General features: G+C 45.5%; 1 protein-coding gene across 1 annotated transcript in view; it reads left to right on the top strand.

Moving 5' to 3' along the window:
* The window catches only part of CACNA2D4 (calcium voltage-gated channel auxiliary subunit alpha2delta 4), a 113,052-nt gene that overhangs the window by 58,176 nt on the left and 37,893 nt on the right, over positions 1 to 16,983 (top strand). Inside the window, exons 24-26 of the mRNA XM_059404551.1 lie at positions 7,974 to 8,069; positions 10,124 to 10,251; positions 14,042 to 14,122. Of these exons, the coding sequence (XP_059260534.1) occupies positions 7,974 to 8,069; positions 10,124 to 10,251; positions 14,042 to 14,122 (305 nt within the window). The remainder of the gene's footprint in view (positions 1 to 7,973; positions 8,070 to 10,123; positions 10,252 to 14,041; positions 14,123 to 16,983) is intronic.

Genomic DNA, 16,983 nt, shown 5'->3' with positions numbered 1-16,983 from the left:
CCCCTTCACCAAGTGCCCTGGTAAAAGTGGTTTGAGTAGATCAGGACCTCATTTCCAGCAAGTACGCTCAAGACACTATGAAGTACAGACTTGGCCTTGGTCTTTCCTAGTGCCTTAGATTTCCTCACTCCCTTTGCTGATGTTTACCTAGTGCCGTCATATTTAATGGACAGGTAGAAAGAAGAAATAAATGGCTTGTGTGTGTGTATGCACGCACATGAATGTTGGGAAGGTAAAAAACTAATGAGGTCAAGAATACAGTGGACTCCACCTTGTTCCTGAAGAGGAAGATTTAACATTAACGTCGTGAAGATGTCAAACCTCCCCAAGACACTCAAGTTAATTAATGCTAACCTACTGAAAACAATAGCATTTTATATGAAACAACCACCTATTTAAAAAAGCAAGACACAAAAAGCTGGGCACATTGTGATGCCATTTCTATAAAATGGAGACAAGACAGTATGTCTGTACATGTGCATGTACAGATAGACTATCTTTGAAAGACCAAGTAGGAAAGAGTTCTCATTGGTTGCTTCTCAGTAGAAAATGGGTAAGTGAAACAGGGATGGAAGGGACACTTTTCACTGTATAAATTTTTGGTACAATTTTGAGCCATGTGAATGTATTATCTCTACAAAATTAAATTAAACTAGAGAACAAAAAAAGAATATAACAGGCCAAGCAACGTTCTGAGTATTTGGTGTATATTAACCCAGTGAGCCTCATAACCACCTTGCTATATAGATACTATCGTTATCCCCATTTTACAGATGAGGAAACCAAGGCAGAGTGAGATAAGCAACTTGCCCAAGGTCGTATGCCTCCCAAGTGGCAAAGCTGGAATCAAAACCTGGCAGCCTGGTTCTGGGGTCTAGGGAATTGGATCACTGGTTTGGAGAGAAGGGGCATGATCTTCATCTTTCCAAGTTTTGAGATTAGCCAGAGACATTTTTAAAGTTGAGAAACACTGAAGAAAAAATATTCTTAACCCAGGTGTATATTAGAAAAGAAAGCCTGGATGGGCGCCTGGGTGGCTCAGTGAGTTAAGTCTCTGCCTTCGACTCAGTTCAGGATCCCAGGTCCTGGGATCGAGTCCCTCATCGGGCTCTCTACTCGGCAGGGACCCTGCTTCCTCCTCTCTCTCTCTGCCTGTCTCTCTCCCTACTTGTGATCTCTGTCAAATAAATAAATAAAATCTTTAAAAAAAAAGAAGAAGAAGAAGAAAAAAAAAAAAAAAAAAAGAAAAGAAAAGAAGGCCTGGAGAATTAATATAAAATGGCATATTGGTAATATAATGCCCTATCAATAATATCAATGCAGAAAAGATATTTGAACAAGAAGTAACATCCATGCATGTTTTAAAAAACTAATCAATAAAATTAAAATTGACCAGCGTGCCTGGCTAGCTCAGTTGGTAGAGCATACAACTCTTGATCTCAGGGTTGTAAGTTTGAGCCCCATGTTGGGTGTAGAGATTACTTAAAAATAAAAATCTTCAAAAAAAATTTGACCTAAGCCTGAAAGTCAACATCTGCATGGGGCTAGAGCCTCTCTCAGCTAAAGATAGGACTAAGACAGGCCCTACCCCTACTACTGCTTAACAAGGTCAGAAGGTATCAGTCAGGGCAGCCAGACAAGAGAATGCACATAGAAGCAGTGAGAAGTGGAAAAGGTAAAGTAAATTATCTCTGTTTAAGAAGGTCATAAGATTATATATCTTGAAGCTCCAAAAGAATTTATAGGAAAACTACCATGAACACTAAGAGAATTTAGTGAAGTAGCAGGATATAATATGAACATTCAAAAATTAAGATCCTTTATCTATGCAAACAAAAAACTAGATTTAAAAATGTCATGTGAAAATATTCAAGAGGACAAAAAATAAAATGTAATGAAACTCCTAGGTATAAACAATAAAATATGTCCTAAAATGTACACAAGAAGAATTATAATATACTCCTGGAAGACATAAAAGTTGTCTTGAACAAATGAGGAGATATTCAGTGTCTTGGGGTAGGAAGAACCAGCATCACAAAGACATTAATCCTCTGTAAGTCAATTTATAAATTTAATGTAATCCCAATAAAAATATCATCAGTATTTTTCTGGATCCAGATAAATGGATTATAACATTTACTTGAAAGAATAGTCAAAAAATCTCTGAAAAAGAAAAGCAACAAAGCAAGTTTAGTCCTACCAACATATTAAAACATATGGCAAAAATCTCTGTAATTTAGAAAGTATAGTATTAACACACGAATAGAAAGGCAGACAAGAGGACAGAATACAAAATCCAGAAATTCTTCTAAATGCATATGGAAAGACATGTCAGACCAGGGGAAAATGGACTCTTTAGTACGTGGTTTGAGAGCCATATGGAGAATGATAAAATTGTATTATTCCCTTACACCATACACCTGGATAAAGTCCAAATGACTCAGAGATTTAAATGTAAAAAAAAAAAAAAATGAAACCATATAATTACTAAAAAAAAAAAAAAAAAATGAGCCAATTGCTCTAAAATCTAGGAATTAGGAAACCTTTCCCAACGATGACTCAAAATTCAGAAGCAATAAAAGAATGACTGACAAATTTAACAGCATAAAAATATTTATTTGGCAAAAATAAAAACATGAGCAAAGTGAAAACAGAAATGACAAACCAGAAAAATGTTTGCAACTTATATAACAAATAAAAGCTTACTATCCCTACATTATCGAAGAACTTCAAAAATACAGAAGTAAAAAACCCAATCACTTTGAAGGAAAAAGGACCAGAAATATGGACAGTTCAGAGAATACATACAAATAGTCCTTAAATATATTTCTAGTTCATAATAAAAGGAGTGTAAATTAAAACTGTACCAAATTTTTAATTAAATTAAATTTAAATTAAATTAAAACTGTCACTCATCAGATTGATAACATCTAAGTTTGTTGCCAGTCAGGCTGGCAAGGCTGTGGGGAATCAGGCTTGTGTATATTGTCAGTGGGTATACAAAATGTTTCAAAGCCTATGGAGGACAGTTTGATAATATCTAATAAATTACATACCCATTTACACTCTGACTCAGCAATACGATTCTAGGAAAGTATCCTTAAGATATACTACGAAAAATAGGAAAAGTTACATACATGAGCTTTTTGTTAGAGCTCCATTTATAATAGTGAAAGATAGAAATAACCTAAAGCCATCAGTAGGAGCCTCCTTAAATAAATCATATAATTGAATACTATGTAACTGTAAAAAAGGACAAATCTACATACTGCAGTGAAATGGTCTTACCAATGGAGAAAAGTATATATAATACCTCCACTATTTATTTAAAAAGAGGAGAAGCAAATATATTTTCATAGTTACTTACACATATAAAAGCATAGATGCATGTATATGTATACATATGTGCACCTATATTTTTTAATGAAACAATAAACAAGAAAACAAAAAAAGATTACTTTATGCAGAGTGAAAGAACAGGGATAGAGACAGAGACAGGCTTATGAACATGCTTTATTTTACATATTTGACTTTGGAACCATGTAAATGCTTTATATCATTATAAAACAAGATTAGATTTTCTTAAATAAGCTCTAAAAATTTGAAGGCAAATGAAACAAATAAACATAGTTATGTATCAAGCTCATGACATAACAATGTAAATCCTTTCAAAAGACTTGAAAACACAGAACCATAAACAACAAACAAATAAAATCTTAAACCATGTTCAGTAACCACATTGCTAGAAATAATATTGGCACAATTATTCTCAAACTATATAGATGAATAGAGCAAATAGTATTATGTTAATGTCATTAGGAGCCAAGGTTTTCAGCAAATGAAAAAAGAGATGCAAATGTTTTAGATCAAAGAAATTAAGATGTGCTGCTGAATATGAATTGGAAATATCAATGAATTTGTGATGTGTTTTCCCTGAGGAACGAGAAGGATACCCTGGCCCTGTCCATGCCTCAGTGAGCACCCCAGCTCTGGACTGTGGACTTTCAATGTGCATATTAAGAAGTCCTCATTAAAATGAGTCAGCAACCCTTGGAGAAATGTCTGATTTCAGGACAAGGGCAGAACTGTAAAACATGAGCCAGGAGCATCTTGTCATATCCAGAAGAAGTTACTAAAGACTATCACTACATTGTGCTAGAGGGACCCCAGAATCAAACTGAAGTGGCTTTCACTGGTCAAAGGGGGGACAATTAGAGTAACAAAAGTATGATAACTTCAGTGGATTAAAACATGTTTAATGTGTTTAAATCCTGTGTTCATAATGGTACTGAAGAGGGGGGAAAAAAGCTTTTTAGTCATCTTCAGAAAATGTTAAGAAACAAACTCATTATTCTAAAAACTGGTGAACAAACAGAGATTCAATTATTTATCCTGGCTCTCCTATACCAAGTTTGCATCTCAGGATAGCCAAATATTGATGAGGAGAAGTTTATCTTTATTCGAGTATTTCAGATACAAATAAAATAAGGAAGAAATTAAGGAATATCCCTATTTGGCCACCTCTAGTCAATCAGATAGTATGTGCCTCATGACCAAGAACACACTGCCTATAATAACTCAAACCTCTATCAAGCCAGTAGGTCTAACTGCTAGCTTGTAAGAAATACAGGGGACAAGAGAGCATGCTGATTAACACCACAACATCGTGATCTGCTAAACCCAGAATGCAGAAACACTACGGAACAAACGACCTACTTCAGCGAATAAATTGCAAGGGAAAGAGAAGGGACAGAGAGAGGAGACAGAAAGGCTGAAAGTGACTAAAGATGACTGCTAATACGTGGGGGTTCCTTCTGGGGATGATGAAAATGTTCTAAAATTGACTGGTGATGGCCACACAACTCTGTAAACATACTAAAAACCATTCAATTATACCTCTTAAATGGATGAACTGTATGGCAAGTAGATTATAGTTCAATAAATATAAATTTCTATTATCTAGATCTAGATAGATGAGAGAGAGAGAGAAAGAGAGAGAGGAAAGAAAAGAGACACATGAACTTGTGGACCCTAGTCAGATTCTAATTCAAATAAGCTAAAAAAAGGATTTTGGATTCCTGGATTATCTGATGCAACTAAGGAATGGAGGGGTGGGTTTGGGTGTGATAATGGCAAGAATAAAGGATTTTTTTATTCCTTATATTTTAATGATAGAAATTATAATATTCACCAATGAAATGATATCTGAGATTTGCTTCAAAATAATCTAGTTGAGAGGCTGGGGGATGCTGTAGATGAAACAAGATTGGCATGGACTGGTAATTGTTGCTGCTGACCGATGGGTACAGGAATCTCATTAGACTATTCTCTACTACTTTTGAATTAAGAATTGCATCAGAGGTGCCTGGGTGGTGCAGTTGGGTAAGTGTCCAACTCTTGGTTTTGGCTCAGGTGGTGATCTCAGCATTGTGAGATTGAATCCTGCATCCGGTTCTGTGCTCAGTGCAGTTTGCTTAAGACTCTCCTGCTCATTCTCTCTCTCTAATATATTTTTTAATTGCCTCAGGAAACTTTTTAGAGAAAGTCATTAGGTCCCAACCCCAGAAATTCTTGTTTCATCAGAGGGGGGCAGGCAGGCCCTGTCTGCATTTCCAGATCCGTTCCTCTGTGGTTTTCCAGACTGTAGATCAAGTGCTTTAATCCAGCTCCAGGTGTCATCATTTGAATGTCACATGGTACAGCCTTCTTCACAGAATCCCAGTAGGGAATCCCCAATACCCACACAGCTGAGCCTTGATTAAAAAAAAAAAAAAAAAACTTCCCCTTGGCAATGCTTTGGGCATTGCCTACCTTCTACACTCACTAACACACTGATCTAGGTACTGCGAGAAATTGGGTAATAACCTGTAGCAAATTGGGTGAGGGGCAAGAATATTAATAAAGTTAGAAATAATTAAATAAAAACCACACATAACAAGCCCACAGCTGATGTCATATTCTATGGTGAAAACAATGAAAAGGTGAACATTCTTCCTCTAAGATCAGGAACAAAGTAAGGATGTCTGTTCTCACCACTGATATTCCACATAATAGCGGAAGTCCTAGCCACAGCAATTAAGCAAGAAAAAGAATAAAATGAAAAGGCAACCTACAAAATGGGAGAAGAAATTTGCAAATCATATCTAATAAGAAGCTAATATCCAAAATATGTTAAAAACAAACAAACAAAAAACCTCACAGAACTCAAGGGCAACAAAACGATCTGATTTTTTTAAAAGGGCAGAAGAGCTGAAAAGACATTTTTAGCTTTTAGAGGAAACCTACAAATGCCCAACAGATGCATGAAAAAGTTCTCAGCATCAGTAATCACCAGGGAAACACAAACGAAAAACACAGCGAGGCATCACCTCACGTGTTAGAATGTTACCCAAAAGACAAGAGACAGCAAGTATTGGTGAGGATGTGGAGAAAAGGGAACCCTGTGCACTGTTGGTGGGAATGTGAATTGGTCACTATGAATAATAGTTTGGAGCTTCCTCAGAAAGTTCAAAAGAGAACTACCATATGGTCCAACGATCTCATTTCTCATTATTTATCCACAGGAAATGAAACCATTATCTTAAAGAGATATTTACACACCTGTGTTCATTGCAGCATGATTTACAATAGCCAAGATATGGAAACAACATGTCATCAATGGAGGAATGGACAAAGAGGATGTCATATAGATATATAGATATAATAGAGAATGTAATATATTACATATATATATGCAATGAAATATTATTCAGCCACGAGGAAGGAAATCCTGCCGTTTGTGACAACCTAGATGAGCCTGGAGGACATTATGCTAAGAGAGACAAGCCAGACAGGGAAAGACAAATACTACATGGCATCACCTATATGTAGAATCTAGAAAAGAAGAAAATTTTTAAAAGTCAAACTCATAGAAACAGAGAGAGGAGAGTGATTGCTGTGGGCTGCTGGGAGAAGACAGGTCAGCACAGTCTTTCAGCTACAAGAGGAAGAAGATTTGAGGGTCTAATAAAACGTGGTGACTGTAATTGATAACATTGTATTATATAATTGAAATTAGCTGTGAGTATAACTTAAATATTCTCAACCTCCAAAAAAAGATAAATACCTCATATAATGGACGTGTTATTTAACTAGATGGGAGGAACCCTTTCACAGTGTACACATATATCAAATAATCATAATGAGCACTTAAAAATCTTACAATTTTATGTCAATTTTATCTCAAAAAACCTGAAGTCTTTAAAAAGAAGAAGAAGGAGCGGGGGAGGAGGGGGAGGAGGAGGAGGAGAAGAAGAAGTGGTAGTAGTGATGACTCCCACACTGGTGCCATCATCGTGGAAATATGGCTTTGGGACCATGAGAAATATTAGTTACACTCCAGCTAGCTAATGGATTTTCTTTCTCCAATACTGCTGGCGAGGTTATAAAGTCTACTGGGTTCACATGGGTGGGTGAAGACCGTGTCTGCTCCTCCTCCTTTTCCATTTTAAAAATAAGGTAAACATGTGAAAACGGTTTTAAAACCGTGAAGTGTCCTGTGTCAGTCATAAAAAGTTCCTATTCCTAAGGTCACAAAACAACATCTCTTTTCCTGAATTCCTCCTGTCTTTCAGAGCCAACTCCCCTAAAACCTGCATGGACAAATTAGGAACCAAAAAAAAAAAAAAAAAAAAAAAAAAAGACAGAAAGGCATAGGCCCAGGGAACACATTAACAAGGGGAGGTGCTGCCCAGGGGAGCCGGGTCTACCAGATATAATAAAATGATGCTCACAGTGGATGGCAGTGTATGTGTGTCTGTGTGTGTGTGTAACCCTCTGAGCACCCATTCTGCCTGCCCCCCAACCCCCTCCCCAGGAAGATCAAGCCAGGCACTAGCAGAGACCTGCAGGTCTTCCCCGGCCTCGCAGTGCCCCCTTTCCTAGACCTGTTGCTGTAGTGCCTGGTAATGACATCTGCTCCATCTGCCTCACAGTGAGTCCGAGCAAGTGGTGGACATGGCCTTCCTGGGCACCCGCGCCGGCCTCCTCAGAAGCACCTTGTTTGTGGGCTCTGAGAAGGTCTCAGACAAGTAAGTCATGCTGGGCACCCCGGGAGAGGGATCCCTCCAGCGTGTTCCTGCGGCATGTGGGCAGGCAGACTCTCAGAGGCCAGGAGAGCACAGAGTGTGGAAGGTGATGGTTTGTAGATTAAAAGAGTCAGAAAAGTAACTCTTCATCAGGATTATATGCATCCTGGAGTTGTCCCCGGGAGAGGAGGGACAATGGCCCAGTCAGGCAAGAAAGTGGCTGGGACACTAATGTTAGAAGGGTTAATCACTTCCACAAGAGGAAACCCAGAAGTTGTTTTCCCCCTTGGGACAGTCTGTATGTGACAAGCAAAATCATTTATCTGTGTCCCCTCCTTTACTGACAACTTACATATCCCCTAAGCCAGCAATTCTCAACTGAGGGTGATTTTCCCCCAACCCCACCCCAGGGACATTTGTCAATGTGTGCAGACATTTTTTGTTGTCACAGCTCGGGGATGGGGGTTTGCTGTGAGCATCTAGTGGGCTGAGACCAGGGATGGTGTTAAACCCCCTCACAACCATTGTGTGGCCCAAAATGTCAATAGTGTTGAATCTGAGAGACCCTGCTCCCAGCAAAGCCTGGATTCTGGGAGACCAGCTGGCCGGGTGTCCTCCCCACCAAGTACTGCAGCAAAGGGAGAATAGGAGCCAGAGAAGGAGGCCAGGTGGGGGTTGGGAGAGCAGAGCAACCAGCCGCTTGCAAACCAGGAGACTCAAATAGTCAGAAGTCAGCAGGTCTTTGGAAGAGAATGGCCAAGCTCCAGCCATCTAGGAGCTTCTTCCAGGACTTTGACAGAACCACACTTGCTAAAAAGCTAAGGCGTTCTAGGAGAAAAAATCAAGTTGCTTTTCCCTCTCCCCATATCCCCTTACTCCCAGAGAGGTGAAGAGAAGAGAGCCCTCTGCCTCTCTAGCCCTTACCATGGTCCACTTAGAGATACAGCAAATAACTCAGTGGACCAAATCTGGTGGTAAATTTTAGATTCACCCAAAGGCCTTGAACAGCATGGGGAACTGACCTCCCCACAGTCACTACCCAGCTGGCCCCCCACTCATACCTCCTCCTCCCCTTAAATTTCCACCCCCACTCAGAAAATTGCATACCCATGTCATTGTCTGGCCAAAGTGGGACAGGGTGAACCACACCGGGCAGTATGAAGGGGGTAAAGCGTCCTTGGCAGTCCTCTGCATCCTCTGAAAGGCTTCGAAGAATGGAAGAGAGAAATCTTAATAAAGAGAGACCCTCCTGGGTCACAAAAGCAGCCACCATGAATGGCCACCCAGGGGCCCCACAACTCCAGAGGGCTCCCTTCACCTAGACCATGGCATGACTGGCGAGCTCAGGAACTGTGCAACAAGACAGGTAGCTTCTGGAATACGTAAGTGGACCACTCTTAAAATCAAACTTCAATTAACCACCTTGTGGGTTATCCACAGTGTCTTTTTTTAATCCACAAACCAGCTTCTCCCTGCCTCCCACTCTGCTTCTGGACCAGCACTCCCTTCTGCTGGCTGCTGTGTGTTCAGGCAATGCAAAACCATAATTAGCAAGGTAAAGCTGCTCAAGAAAAAGATAACTCATCATACATTCTAAACCCTAGAGGCAATGACTTTTGAAGTAACCATTTGGGGGGAATTTATGCCCTTCTATTAGTGCAGTGATAGAATTCACCATGCAATTTCCCCATTCAGACATGCCAATTAGCCAGACAGAAAGAAATTAGGGTATATCCAAAAGAAACACACCCTGCCGGCAAAGGAGTTTTTATTTAACCAAAAAAGTCCCCTTTCACAATACAGGCGCTCTACCTCTTCTAGCTACTAACATGCCATCAGGTGCAACAACATTTGAATCTGGAAAAGGCACGAATTGCTGGGGAACATCATCTGGGGTAGAATCAGTGTGGTGGCCAATATTTTCTACCTGCAACTCTACTAAAGCAGAGATGAATCTCTCTTCTTGGCCCAGCCACGATGACCCTGTGTGGAAAAAAGAGAAAGGGACAAGCGTGTTCCCAGATCTGTGAAGAGGTACCAACTCTTTGTCTTTGCAGAAAGTTCCTGACTCCTGAGGATGCGGCCAGTGTGTTCACTCTGGACGGCTTCCCCCTGTGGTACCGCCAGGCCGCGGAGCAGCCTGCGGGCAGCTTTGTGTTCAATCTCCGATCGGCAGAGGGAGCAGGTAATCCGCAGCCCTGTGCTCTGGGACCGAGCTGGGACTAGGGCGTGCCTCCTCCCGCTGCTCTTGGTGGGGAACAGAAGCAGATGTGGAACAGAATGTCGACGCCTCTGGGTTCCCTTCCATCCCTCCCTCCTGACACGTTAGTGCCTTGAGAAAGCTCGCTCATGTTTCACCACACTATTGATCTCTGCCCTGAATGTAGGACAGATCATTTTATCCCCTAGCCAGCAACCAAAGTTAAAAATCCAGCATGGCACAAAGGAAAGAGATTTGTCCCAAAAGTCAAAGAGCTGGATTCCAGCCCAGATTCCAAGTGGGAGCGTATTGGAAGAGTTGATCTTTAAGATTTTTCTGTTTCTAAACATCTGAGTATCTTTGAAAGCTCCCCAGATGAAAGTAACAGACTTCCTTCCATCAGGGGACCACTGTACTTACCAGGTTCACTGCCCCATCGCACTACTTCCCAGAAAAAGCAGCCTGGTCTCCACTCCCTTATGGTCTCCCAGGAGCTGCAATATTGAGCCCCCATCTTCTCCTCAGGACCTCCCAGTAATAAAGCGTGCCCCCTGGCTGTGCAAGAGCGGGGGCCTTGAGGGGGAGGAAGCAGGGCAGCCAAATTTGGACCAAGCCACCAAATCCTTACTAGTCCAAGGCCCAGGAAGGGTTTCTGAGCTGCCGGCACCCAACTCCAACCCCCAGCCCCTACTCTGAAAAACAGCCCCCATAAAGAAAAATTAAGTGACTCTAACAGAGTACCAAAAAATTGCGAAATGTTTAGAACAGAAAGGGACTTGGAGGATGCATAGCTTCACCCTCTTAATTTACACTTGAATAGACTACGGTCCAGAGAGGTGGAGGGACACATCCCAGGGCCCAAGAGTTTGCAGCATAATGGGCCGTCCACTGGGGGGAATTGACCCCAGCACAGTGGGAGGAGAGGGCCTAGGAATACCTGAGCGCAGGACAGAGTGAGCAGAGGTGGTGGGGGTGGGGAGAGGAGAGGGAGAGGAAGAGGAGAAGGAGGAGAGGGGGAGAGAGGAAAGAGGAGGAAGGAGAGGATGGGGGGGGGCGGGGGAGAAGAGGAGAAGGAGGAGAAGGAAGGGAGGGGGAAGCGGAGAACCCCAGCTGGGAGTCTGGTAGAATGGAGAGTGTACTTCCCCTCCAAGATGCCCTTCCACCGAAATCCTCCAGCCACCACTTTCACCAAAACCATCCTCCAACTTCCTGCTGGAGAAGTGCCCTGAACTGACAGCTGGAGGAGATCCGGACTCCCAGGGGCTTTTCTTGGGGCTGCAGGCAGCAAGGAGGAGGTCCCCCTCGATGCCCTCGCGATGCCTTCTTCACCTTGTGCCTAAGCCCACATCTCCATCCTGTGCCTGTTCCCCCCACCAAATGCATCGCAAATGTGCTTTACAAAACATTCCAGAGCCTACAACTCCTACAATCTCCACAACCCTGTAAGTGTTGTTATTATTTCTCTTCTTATACAGGAAAAGTCTGAAGCTCGGAGAGGTTCTGTGACTTGCCCAGGAACACATAGCTATGGGACCACAGAGCCAGGCCAAACCCAAGTTCTACCCACCAAAGCCCAGGCTCTTTTCCTGCCCTAAGTGTGAGGCAGGAAGGGGAAGAGGAAGTGAATGCTGTTTGTCCCAGGGAAAGCCCACAAAGAAGGCTTCCAAAGCCAAGGTGATGGGCTCCTTGCCTCATAGTCCCCCAGAGTCAGAAAGTGGCAGCTCTTTCTTCACGTCACCTTCTAAAGTGGCATCAAAGGGCTCCCACCTACAGGGTCCTGGGGAGGTTCTCTGGGGTGTAGCCCCGTCCCCTGCCCCCAGCCCATGATGAGGGCTGCCTCCTACCTGCATTGTCACTGGGCCCATGCCTGAAGGCTGCTGGGGTTGCTTTTTGTGGCGGTGAGGTAGGAGGGCGGTGGGTGGGGAACTAAGCCGCAAGGAGAAGAGAGGGAAGCTGGCAACCCAAAAGGGGGGACGGTCGAGTAGGGAGGCAGGCGCTTGCTCTCTTTTCACACCCTCACTTGCTGCTTTAGCTCCTGCCTGTGCCTGAAGACACGTGGGCACCTCTGCACACTCCCCTTCTCCCCCAAGGAAGGAAACAACAGCAGCTTCATTTTAATGGGGTCGGGTACCCTGAAGAGGCAGAGGAGCCGCCTCCAGGGTGAATGGAGACTTCCCTCTGCCTCTCCAGGCTGACTCTGTTGCCTTTTGCTTGGGGCCTGGTGGGCTGAGTCCTGCCCACAAGGAACTGTCTTTTGCAACCAGCGCCTGAGAAATCTGCCAGCACGGAGCCCAGGTGCCTCAGGCCTGTCCCTCCTGCCTCCAGACATTTCTAGAAGCAAGGGGAGGAAGCTGACTTCTGTGTTTATTGAGGCTTTGTCATGGCAGATTCCTAGAATCAAGGATAATACTCCATATTGTAAGTTTCTAGAATCAGGGTAATTATGGATTTCTGTGAGATATTGGATTATAGCAAGGTATGAGGAACGATCTTAGCAAAATAGATACGAGAAAGCATAATTTAAGTTCCAAGACAACAGACGATCTCCACATAAGCTTCTCATGACCTATTTGTTTCAAGCAACATTTGATATAAAGACCTTCCCACAAGACAGTACTTGATAAAAATTTTGCCCCTTTGTTGGGAATTTTAGTTATGGAACTTGGCCTTTAGATAAGAATGCTTTCAAAGGGGATGCCTGGGGGCTCAGCTGGTTAAGCATCTGCCTTTGGCTCAGGTCATGATCCCAGGGTCCTGGGATGGAATCCTGCACTGGGACTCAGCAGGGAGCTTCTTTCTCCCTCTGCCCCTCCCTTCCCACTTGTGCCCCCATCCCCTGAAAATAAATAAATAAAAATAAAATCTTAAGAACAACAAAAGGAATGCTTTGAAAAGTGAAGCCTTGTCCCTAGACTGATTAAGATTAAAAAGCCCAAGGTCACACACTAGCCCAGACTACCACTGAGCCAGAAATCTCTGTTTTCATGTCGAGCCAACACAGCCACCTAAATTCTGTCCCTATGGTGGCCTGATTCTCCTAAAAGAGGGGGTGCAGAGCAGCTCAAAGCAAGCCCCTTGCCCTTGAAGAGGCTGGCAGTGTCCCAGAAGTGCAGTCACCATCTGTAACACCTGTGAAAGGCATGGCTTGAGAACAGGGTGGTGGTGGCAGGCCGGCCCCTAGCCACCAGGATGTACGGAGTGCCCTGCCAGCCTTCTGTGTCTGCACAGCCCTGGCTCCGGGCCTCTAGGGGGCTGTCAGTGTCACCCTGACTCATGTGACTAGTGAAGGACAGGCCAGGATCAGCCACCACGAGAACTGGAATGCAGCCTATCCTTCTGCTAGGAAGAATCATTTGACCCAGCCCAAGTCTTCTGGATGGAACATTCGCGGAGAGGACGGGTCACAGCAGGGTCCCTGAGCTCAAGGGAGGCAGACAGTTGCTGCCCCAAGACAGAGCAAACCCACAGTGTTCAAGTGATGTGGACACGCTGCCTTTTCCAGGCCTCCGGGGGCCCTGATGTATTTATCTGGCAGGTTCAGATCTGCGTGAGGACGGGGCAGTACCTGACACGCGGGGGCGATCCGCAAAGTCCAGTGGGGGACAGTTGCAGATCCACCGCAGCAGGGGTGTCGCCAACACCCTCCACCCCCACTTACTCCAGAAATGCCCTCTCCTGGGGTTCACAGTGTGCTCTCAGCTTCCCCACCCACTAAGCAACCCCTGGCTCTTCCCCGGGCACTGAGAAAGTGACTTGGCAATTTTTGTTTCCCCAGAAAGTCCAGGCCAGCCCATGATAGTGACAGCCAGCACAGCTGTGGCCGTGACCGTGGACAGGAAGACAGCCATCGCTGCAGGTAGGAGCTGCCCTCTTCGCCACGGTGGTCAGGGGCACTGTGAGTCAAGGTCAGGAATAGCACAGAGAAATAGCAGGAGGGCCCTGCCTGTGGCTGGCAAGGGCCGCAGCCCTCCAGCCAGAGGTTTTCCCAGCCGAATGGTGTGACTGCGGGAGAAAGGAGCCTTCCCAAGCCATGTTGTTTATAAAACCGTAAGTCTTGAGATCCAAAAGAATTTATGAAGTCAGTCAGATGAAGCTCAGACAGTTTAAGAGATTTGCTCCAGGTCACCCGGGACAGAGACTACAACCGGGACCTCTGCTTCCCTCTCCCGTCACCCCAGGTGTAGAACACCACTGAGCACAGAGGCGGCCCTGTGACTCAGACCGTAAGGATGAGCCGGGGACACGTGTTCAGTGTGTGCAGGGCACCACAGAGACCACATCCTGCGCTCACCTCATCCGGCCCTCAGGGCCAAATGGGTACTTGGGGCTCCGTTTTACAGATAAGGTAACCAAGATAAAAATTCTTTGCCCGAAGTCACCCAGCTAATAATGAATGAAGCTAGAATTTGAGCTCAGGTGGCCTTTCTTTAAGATCCAGCTTCCTACCCAGTGTTGCCACTGGCCTCAAATGTGATGAGAGCGCCCAGTGACCCTCCCAAGCTGCCCAGACTCGGTGGTTTCTTAGTGCCTGAAATAGTTCTTTGCGCCCAAGCCTCCTCGCCGGAGTGCAGTCAGGCCTGCCTGGTGAAGTCCTCTTTAGCCGGGCTTCAGTCCCCTTGTCTCAGCCCCAGCTGGGTTCTGCAAAGCTGTGCAGTTCAGTGGGCACTCACGCTTCGGACGTCACAGGTCCCGTCCGGCTTCCCTGGGGGCCCCGAGCCGCATGGAAGGACTCTCCAGCTGGGGAGCAGAGGTGAACCTTGTCCCCTCAGTCTGGGTTCAGGGCAAAGGAGGTAGGAGGAGCAGGCTGGGGTCCAGCTGAGAACCTCCAACCCTGACTTTCCACCAGAGAAAACACCTGCTCCACGGGCGCCTTCAGGAGGCACTGCTCCAGCATTCAGGAGGCGACTTGTGCCATCTCAGCTGCCTTTTGAAACTTCGGCCATAGTGGGCTAACTCCAGACTCATTGCTAGGCCAAAACTGGACCCAAACTTGTCTCCCTCGAGCCTGTTCGCCGGTCCCATCCAAGTGCCTCTGTCCTGCTCCCTCCATGCTGTGGACCCTCTCAGCAACCTCTCCCTCCCCCGCACCCCGAATACCTGAGAGTCTAGGAACCAGAGGGGACGCGGGGTCAGGCACTGGCTGCGCTCTCCGGCACTCTCCAATTATTTGATATCATTTTTAACTCAGAGCTGAATTAGAGCCTCCAGGGGTTGCCATAGAAACCGTGTCCTGGTGCCTCTGGTTTAACTCACTGCAGACAATGGCTCTGAGGCTCTGGGGTGTGTGGATACGATAGGAAAAGAGTGAGGTACTAGAGACCTTATGCTTCAGCTTCTGTGTGTATAGAAGGGGGGGCGGGGTGTCTCCTTTTGTAATTTCCCTTCCGTGGACTATGGCTCAACCTCCTTGATACTGGAGCTAGATGGGCCTATATCTCAAAGCAAGAGAGGTGGCTGGTATGCTGTCCTGGCAGCTTCATCCCTTGGAAGCAGGGGGCACTGTGTGCATTGGGGGCTCCTGGACTTAGCGAGCACTGGTGGCTAAAAAGGGAGCTGCAGGGGTGAGGTTGTGCACTGAGCAAGGGGAGAAGGCAGGAGAAGGGCGCTCGGCCCAGCTACAGGGGTCAGCTACATGCCAGATGTGTGTGTCATGCTACGGGTTCCTCCAGAATGGCAGCTGAATAGGGAGGGGTCCTTTTAAGCTCTAAGCAGGTGATTTACCAACAGTTTATGCAGAATTTCTAGGACTCTAACTTCTTGACCAGGATCCATTTTCAATTTCCCATACCCTGCAGACCTAGTTGGGGAGTACTGCCCAGCATAGTGATGGTGGCAGCATAACCTGCAAGTGTGTTCCTCTAGTATGTGGCGTGCGATACACTTGTGCCCCTGTCCTGAGCCCTTCAGTGCAGAGCCTGCTCTCTGGGGGTCCACGAGCGCTCCTCTCCTCAGGGTCTGCCTCCGTGCAATTGGACCTGGACATCCACATTCAGAACAGTGACGTGGACGACACACCTATGCCTTACCCAGGCCTGTGCCGGGCTGCTGAGGGACCCTGGTCCCTGCTTCTGCTGTAGGGCCTGGGGAAGACTCTCAGGTCCGCTATGCCTGTTAGGGCGGCACCCCACAATTTCTCACCACCTCTGAAAGGCAAAACAGCCAGCTGAACTCCAGGAAAGGGATGTGGAGGGCCCACTTCTCCCTAAGGCTTGCTACTGCCTCACTGGGATGTCATCCAGAGGAAAGCGCCTAGGAAGGAGAAAACTCCTTCTTGGTCTCTGAAAGCTAATGAACCATAGGGCCCGGGTGCGGTCAGCCAGAGGCCAGTCCAGGCCTGGAAGTGAGTCACCCCGGCTTGGGGCAGACAAGCAATCACCCAGACCTTGTTCTCTGGCCCATCTCCTCTCTTGGCCTCCCCACCCCCGGCCCTCCAATTCATAATTCTGAGAGCTCACCTGCTGAGCCCTGCAGGGATCATATCTGTCAGTGCAAAAGGTCATTTTCCTGTCCCTAAAGCCAGTCTTAAAGGTGCAAGAAGAATGTAAGCGAAATAGGGTTTCTCCTTCACATTAGCAACACCCCCGATCTAACCAAGGCTAATGAAACGGCATCAACAGCTTCTAGGGAGTCTTCTCCAACCTCCCTTTACACATCGGGTCCTCTGGGCAAACGCACGCCTTCCTACCCCAGTGGCTGTCTGTCAATGGCCAGGGTAGT

The sequence above is a fragment of the Mustela nigripes genome, chromosome 6, assembly GCF_022355385.1.
Source record: "Mustela nigripes isolate SB6536 chromosome 6, MUSNIG.SB6536, whole genome shotgun sequence".
NCBI classification, from domain to species: domain Eukaryota; kingdom Metazoa; phylum Chordata; class Mammalia; order Carnivora; family Mustelidae; genus Mustela; species Mustela nigripes.
Note: the sequence above shows the minus strand (reverse complement) of the source record. Positions and strands in the feature narration are given on the sequence as shown.